At 34.2% G+C, this 8,484-nt stretch overlaps 1 protein-coding gene across 1 annotated transcript in view; it reads right to left on the bottom strand.

The window, feature by feature from the left end:
* Window positions 1–502: 502 nt before the first annotated feature.
* LOC124607422 (serine/threonine-protein phosphatase PP1-alpha-like) overlaps window positions 503–8,484 on the bottom strand; it is a 558,241-nt gene continuing 550,259 nt past the window's right edge. The window contains exons 6-8 of the mRNA XM_047139747.1: window positions 7,185–7,262; window positions 5,408–5,665; window positions 503–2,499 (exon numbers count right to left, since the gene is read on the bottom strand). Coding sequence (XP_046995703.1) covers window positions 2,464–2,499; window positions 5,408–5,665; window positions 7,185–7,262 — 372 coding nt within the window. The 3' untranslated portion in view covers window positions 503–2,463. The remainder of the gene's footprint in view (window positions 2,500–5,407; window positions 5,666–7,184; window positions 7,263–8,484) is intronic.

Here is an 8,484-nt window from a genome sequence, read left to right as displayed (position 1 = left end):
ACATATGTGTCCTTTGTATACAAAAGTGAGATAAAAAAACACATTTTAATTGATTCAACTGTGTGTTTTTGTGAAACACTGTAAAAACAGTTTTTAATTGATTCAACTGTGGTTTTATGGTGAAACACTGTGTATTGTGTTAACTACTGAAACACTTTTTTGCCATGTTTCACAAATATTTATTATTTTTGTGTGGCCTAAGTTTTTGACTACAACACAAAACCTTGGTAGCACAAAAGTTATAAAGTTTTGTGAAACAAAGAAAAAAAGTGTTTCATTTCGTTAATATAAAAAAGGCTATGGTAGTACTGGGAGACCAGAGAAACATCCCAAAAATAAATGAGACACTTTTTAAAAAAATGTGAAATTCATACGAGATGTGCAATAATTGTTATGACATATGCACAGTTCCTCCTTGTTGAAGTTGTATGTTGATCTTCAATGCTCCCCCCCCCCCCCCCCCCCCCCCTCACCCCTCCATCCCACACTCCCCACCCACCTTCCTGACAAACCTTAGAAGAAAATGTTGCTTTGTGGAAATATTATTTGTTGATTTAAGGCATATGGCATTTTCACAAGCAATACTGTAATTGTGTATTCAGTATACTATTTTATTTCTATCTGTCTCTCTTTTGTTTCCTTAGAATATTATCCCAAGATTTTTTCATACATCATACCTCTAAGTATTCATGTAGTGTTTATTCCTTAACAATTTAACTTGTTTATACTGTTCCTTGTCTGTACATCACATAACATTTTAACTTTTACCAACTATAGACAATGAATGATCCACTGTGTTAATGGCCATTCCATTCTCGTGAATAACACACTGAAATTCCTTGTTTTGTAGCTGATGAAGAAAGATTGTTTCTAATGATGTGAACGATTGAAAAATCAATAACAGCAATGTGTTAACGGACAGTGCAGCTATTTAAGTAGAGGAAATTTTTCAGAATTCATTTAGACAAATAACTGTACTGAGGTAGAAGTATTCATCAATCTATAAAATGTTAAAATGAAGCATTTTCAGTACTATTGATGTTTACTATGATGCTAAATATAGCTTGGATATATTTATCAAAGCTTACTATAAACAGTATTTATATGTAGTACCGGTATTGGCTTCATAAAGGGCAGCACATGGTTTGGCTTACTTATGGTTTTTAAAAGCTGATGGTAAAGATAATCTTTTACAGACTAAAATACACATTAGTAGCTACCATCACATTTCTGTTTCCCTTTTTAACCTCCTTTCAGTTGTGTATATTTATCCATCTACTTGATAAATCTATCACTCTTTCCTTCTGGCATATAAACTCTCCATTTGTTTCATTAATATTTATCTTCATGCTGTTTAAAAAGTCTGCACCTGTCTTTGAGTCATTTGCTGCAAAGTTTCCATAGTCACCATTTTTTGATTTGCATATTCTCTGTTTGCAAGACCACTGGATATGGGCACTAGCATAAGGCAAGGAATTGCCTACACAGAACACAGTTGGTACTTTCTGCATACCAAGAGTGCTAGTAAAACTATACCGGACACACAGAAATCCAAAGAGCAGTGGATCAAGTAGTTTTAACTACTGCAGATGCTAAATCAAATCATAAATTAAGAGTGCTTATCATTACATATTGACCACCACACAAGCTTACAAGAGTTAAAGTTTTAGTTCATTGTCAACATAATAAATAGATAGTGTGTGATAAGAGTTTGTGTCACTGATCAACTGTGCTATCAGCACTAAAACTGCCAAAATATTTCAAGCATACTGAGAATCAACATTTCTCAAATTTATTCTGTTATTCAAATGTAACAGTTCATTAAATATTCATTATAAATATAAAAACAGTACCTTTTCATTTACAATTATTTCGTTTGATTCCTTAAAGTGCAGCAGAACAATACTTTTAGACCATAAAAAATAATCTATTTAAAATATTTTCACATCTCAAGTTTGCAAATTAATTTTACTAATAATGGCAGTCAGTGTATCCTCACTCATGAGGTTGGATTATTTCCCTCAATACTAAAAATACCACTAATCCAGTAAAATAAAATTAGGTCAAAATGCATTTTAAGGTGGCATTTTCTGAGTTGCTTTTCAAACACTGAAGAAGCACACAACAGCGTGGCTGATCACTCTCATTTCTACAAAGCCTGCATAAAAAAGTGATGTCCCTAACAGGGCTGACCATTAAGATCAAAAAATACCATTAACTAAAGGGCTGTTTTTTCTGTTGAAATGCTGTTTTTAACAGAGAATCACATCATGTAAAAATAGCTATTACAATTAACATTTTAGACAGAAATTATTTTCTTTCCCTGTTCCTGTGATTTTTTGATAGCTTGGAATTCATGAGCTTAATGGTCACCCAGTGCAATAGTGATTGTAATCTAAAATATTTTCTTATTGTGGGAACCTTCAAGAAGTGTTAGGATTCCTCTTCTATTTGAAGCAAGTCTCATTTGTAGCGAATAAACACCTTCTTCTTGTGAGGCTGAAATAAAAATTGTTCAATGTTAAATATTTGTTTTGGGATATTGGCATACTAAAAAGAGTGTCTGTTAGCAATTTCTTCATCTGTCAGATTATATATAGTAGACACTCTTCTACCAATGGTGAGTTTTTCCAAACCTACATCAGAAAATGATTTACTTCATACATAAGCATTTATTGCTGGTTTGTTATTCCTGTGAGTTTGTTGATATCTTCACATAAATTACTGTAAAATATTATAATGCAAACGGAATGGCAGAGTAAACTCACAGCAGTTTTTTACTGTGTATTTGAAAGAGACAGTGGGGCTGAAAGCTCATGACACATTCAAGAGTAACTGTGTAGGAATGAAAATATATGTAGTTTTCATTGGATGTATTGCAAAATTTATGAAACATTCATCTTTGTGGTAGAGTTATTGGTAATGATAGTAGTAGTAGTAGTAGTAGTAGTTGTTGTTGTTGTTAGTAACTGTTGATATGAACTTCTACTCCACCTGAGCATGTGACATTTTTAAACCAGTGTCACCTCATAGGTCACACACTAATTTACAATGTTCTTCCATATGGTCTCCCTATTGATTATTGTAATAAAGATGCAGTTCTATTTCTTCATGGAAACAGGATGCATGGATAAAAAGTACACTACTGTATGAAACACTTTTTGGGCACTCAACAATTATAACACTAAAAAGATTGAAGTGAAGGAAACTGAGATTCTAGACAACAGCTGTGGCAGAGATGATGGCAGAATGAAATCAAAAAACAATGATTTTAATGATTCCTTCCCAACAGCAGATATGGCATGTCCTAATAAACAATTAAATACATATGCATTTGATTTATTCCTTAGAGACTGTTTCACAACTGAGGGCATTATTTTAAAAATGAAACCCCTAAGAAATTACAAAAATTATTTGGTTGCCAAAAAGTGGCTGTTCTGTTAGCTATGATGCTATTTATGCCACAGTATTAAAGCACTTTAGTACCTTGCTAGTGCCCTTTTTTAAGGGGAGGGGTCTATAATAGACCACTGACTCATTTTTCGTTTGGCTTGTGCAAAGGTTTCTTTGCAGAGAAAACATTCTTTCTCCCACAGCCGATGATTCACTTTTATAAAATGCTGTTCTCCAGATGTACAGCTCTGAAATTTCATCCTCAGGTTAAAACCTACATCTGACACTAGCAGTTCTCTTTCAGGAAGAAACACCTTCTTTATTTATGCTGCACTGCTTCTTATATACTCTTTGCTTCATCTATTAAGTGTTATTTTGCTTTCAAGATAGCAGAATCCTTCATTTCATCTATTATGTGATCCTCTGGTTTGATGTTAAGTTTATTGTTAATCTCATTTACGCTACTCCTCATCACTTTCCTCTTTCTTTGGTTTACTCTTAGCCTACATCCTGTGTTTGTTAGATTGTTTATTATATTCAACATATCCTCTAAGTCTTCTGCACTTTTACTGAGGACAGCCATGTCATCAGTGAATCTTAGCAGTGATGATGTTTCATCCTGAATGTTATTTCCACTCCTGAACCTGTCTTTTATTTCCATGATTTTCTTCCTTGAGTGGCTAATGCACCTGCCTAGTAATCATGAGATCCCAGCTTTGAATCCCAGTCCAGTACACCACATTTTCACTCATCGTCACTGATTCGGTGTAAGGTCTTGATGCAGCTTATAGTAGTGATCCCCTCCCTTTCCTGTCCTTTCCTTTCTTCCTTTCTCCACTTTCAGTTTACATATTTGTGATCAAACAAGACAGAAGGCAAAAATAACATTCTTTCAGTATTCCTAATATAATTTGGAGAAGTGCCATCCCATGATTAATTAAGTTAGTGTGTAGAATCTATAATATTTCATCCTTAATTTTATTTCCACTCCTGATCCTGTCTTTTATTTCCATCATTTGCTTCCTGGAGTGTTTAATGCACCTGCCTAATAAGCAGGGGATCTTCTTTTGCTATGCAAGGTATCTTCACATTTACCTTCCTTGTACCAATATTTGTCTGTCCAACTACTATGATTAACATTTTTAGAGATGTCAACTCCTCATCAACTAAACTTGCAGTTGTGGTATTCAGTAGTACATTATCTATAGCCACAGAGAATTTCAAACAATCATCATTCCCCAATACTTAAGTATCCTCATGCTTTACATATTGGTTCTCCGTAATGATTGTCATAAGGTTTAACCTACACTCCATCATTAATAAATTGTAACTGGGGTGTGTATCTACTCCTGGGTATGTCTTACAATCCAGTATCTAATTTTGGAATCTCTATAACCATTATATAACCCAGATGGAATCTTCCTCCATCTCCAGGCCTTTACTAAGTCTCTCTCACTGTTACCACTGAGCCCATATTATTCTCTAACTCTGTCTTCTGTTTGTTTACCTATACAGTATTGCAGTGACCCATGATGACCCATGATTATTAGATTTTCATCTCGCATTACATACTGGATTACACATTCAGTGTTCTTGTATACTTTTTCTTTCTATCTCTTCATGTTTTGCTTGTGATGTCAACGTGAATAACTGAACCACTATTGTTGTCATTGGTTTGCTGTTGATTCTGATGAGAATAATCCAACTGATAAAGTGTTCATAGTAACTAACTCTCATAAATGCTACAGGGCTTATAAATGAGAAATGCTATTGTAGGAATTTGTGACAGGTTGATAACAAAGTAGTTAACATTTTATTGATTTTAAAACTATTTACACTCATTGTCTACAGACAAACTGGCATAAGGGTTCTAAGCAGTTTTTACTCATGGCAGTATGACAACACATTACAATATCTTGCAACAGCACCTAATTAGATATTTTTTCTGGTTTTAAAACTGGGTTTAAGCACTATCACTCATGAATAAAAGTTAGAAATCAGAATAAGCTGTTACCGGTAATATACTGAACCAGCATGTGAGATCTTCTGATACACCAAGGACAGCTCCAGCATTGTCAAATTCTCCACAGTAATTTGGTGCTGAGAATAGAGTAAGCATTGATCTCTGGGCAAAGAACTGGTACCCATCTTCAACAACTTGATGTGCTCTCACAATGAGTGAACAGTCATGCCTCTCAAGGAAATGGCGAACTACATCTGAACCAAAGACATAGCTCACACCCCTGTCATTCTGAGCCCATCCAGTCAGCCCCTGAAAATAAACAACTTTAATAAAAATTTGTAGCACACAGTAATGCATAAGTGATTCAGTAAATTGCCTGTAGTCACAATGTTTTCAACACGCCTAACATTTTACATTTCATAACAAATTGAAATATATAGCTTTGTTTCAATGATCCAGCATAACGTATGCCACAAGAATGTTTCCAGCACTGTCTTCACATTACAAATTTAGTATTCATATTCCTCAATAAATATTTTAAATTTAGCTCCTGTGTCCAGTGAAAAAATGCATGCAACACATAAAACAACTTTGCTTTCATTGATACACCATAAATTCATTCACCCATCCATTCATTCATTCAATGTGCTCCATAGATATTGTTATGGAGGAGAAACTTCAGTGGCATGGAATGAGTCAAGTTAATGGTAAATGTGTCCCTATTTTGCTTTACTATGAGTGGTGCTATAGGATGTAGCAGTTACAATGGAACCAACTAACATGGGCTCTGAACCATTGTGCAATTTGGCACTTTTCACATTTACAAATCATTGCCAGAGGTGAAAGAAAATGTAAGTAACAGAAAAAAATCTGGGAATTAATTTGGGATCAAACCAGTACCTCTGGATTTGTAATCTGAAACAACCTACTAAGAGGTCAAGCTATTATATGAACAAGTATTAGCAGCTGCTTGAAACTCAATTAAAATTTAACTATCATTAAACTGCTATAAATTGTTTGTGTCTGCTCAAGTTAAATCCAACACACTGAAATTAACAGAAATGCAGCTATTTTGGGAAAATAGGAAAAATGCTACTTCTGCAGTTATATTAAATAGCTGCTCTTTATCATCTGTTGCTGATTTTGATATTTATACAATACTGGAAAATCCTGGATTCAATAGAAATAATGAAAGGAGTTGTGCAATTGAGTGATTGACAGGCATATAAACAAGATTGAAACCATTGCTGAGCTAATAGACAATGTCATTCCTCAAAGCTAAGTGACTAACAAAATCACACACATATGCACAAGCACAGTTTTATTGTTGTGGCTGGCACTGCACTGCACTGCAGTCCAACTGGGCTAGCAATACCTAAGACCACACTCCAAACATTTGAATTTTACTGATTACTTCATCATGTGATAAATAATGTGATAAGGAAGACATCCTTGTCAAAAAGCCTGCAAGGAAACTCATTGACAACTGTTGGGCAGGTCATGTACTACTTCTCAATTACATAGATGTCCTACCCATTGTGAGCCCCATATCAATTTCATCAATACTTTCAAATGGCAATTAGACATGTAAAACTTTAAAAATGAAACTGTCACTGCAGGGTACTAAAACTCAACTTTAGGCCAGTTGGATCAGCACCTAGACAATACAAGGGAAATAACACTCAAATGGACCATACTTGTAAATATTGTCATGTTAAACATTATTGTTGGTTTCAAGAAAAGAAAAGGAAAGAAACTAGTTCATTGAAATCGACGCAGAGTACCAGAACAAAAGCTTTTTCCTTATAAAAATGTTTAGAATTCTTACCTCTGCAGGATCTCCCCACAAAAGGTCACAAACCAGTCCAGAGTCAGGTACATCAATTGGTCTGGGAATGTTTCGAATCTGTGAAACAAGTTATAAAAATCTGGAGATATTATTTAGGTCAGTTTATTCATCTTTTGATTTGTAACTATATCATTTCTTGCACACACACACACACACACACACACACACACACACACACACACACACACACACACACACACAAAAAAGGAATGATACACTATTTTAAAGTTTTTATTTCTATGGCAGTTCAGTATTCACTCACTCACTCATTTATTCATACATTCATTCATTAATTCATTCATTGTGTTCCATGATTTCCACCAAAATGAAAACCTTTAGCTCTTAGAAACTTAATCTGTACACTGTATTAAAAATAGACTATGGCTATATTGTTTAGTGTTATGGCAGCTAAATTTAACTTGGTAAATTACAAGGAAAGGACTGTATTGAAAAAGCTTTTGCTCCCTTGGTTACATTCATTAACTGTTGTTTATGTTCTAATAGTAATGTTTCATTTTCTTGATACACTGGTATTTTTGTAAGAAACTACAGAGGCCTACTACTTATCACCTAAATTAGATGTACTGAAATGGAATGAACTAATGGATGGGGATGAAATCATCACTTGTCTTGCAACTTTACAATGAACATCCTCATTTGCTACCGTAGTAACTTTAGTTGAATTGAATTGAATAGAATTTTATTTGACCATGTAAGATTACATTGTGTACAGTAAATATACGTGTAATATAGGACATGTCAAAAGTATTAACATTCATTATCACTTATTTTTCTACACCTTTAGCTTACATTTTTACATAATTGATAATGAATAACAATGTATACAAATTTAATGGCATAAGTATTCTGCAACACTGTAAAACTCTTTTTCAATGAGATAGTCTTTAAGTTTCTTTGGAAAGTCATTGTCAAGTACCCTATCTTGCAGGTTTTTAGCCAGACTTCCTAGCAGTCTGATACCAGAGTACTGGGGTCCTTTTTCTAGCATTGCCAGTCTGTGGGGTGGTATGCTCCGTACTTCATGTTTCCTTCTTGTATTGTGGGTGTGTACACTAGCATTTGTAATCCAGTCCTCACTACCTTTTGTGATGTACATTATTGTTTTGTATATATACAACGATGAAAAAGTTAAGATACCTAACTTCTTGAAACAATTTCTGCATGTTTCAGAGGTTTTTCTTCTTAAAATGGTCCTAATTGCTTTCTTTTGTAATGTGAACACTCGTTTCGTCTCTTGTTTGTTTGAGTTTCCCCACAC

This window comes from Schistocerca americana, chromosome 3, assembly GCF_021461395.2.
Source record: "Schistocerca americana isolate TAMUIC-IGC-003095 chromosome 3, iqSchAmer2.1, whole genome shotgun sequence".
NCBI classification, from domain to species: Eukaryota; Metazoa; Arthropoda; class Insecta; order Orthoptera; family Acrididae; genus Schistocerca; species Schistocerca americana.
The sequence above is the reverse complement of the archived record's forward strand: the minus strand, read 5'-3'. Positions and strand labels throughout refer to the sequence as shown.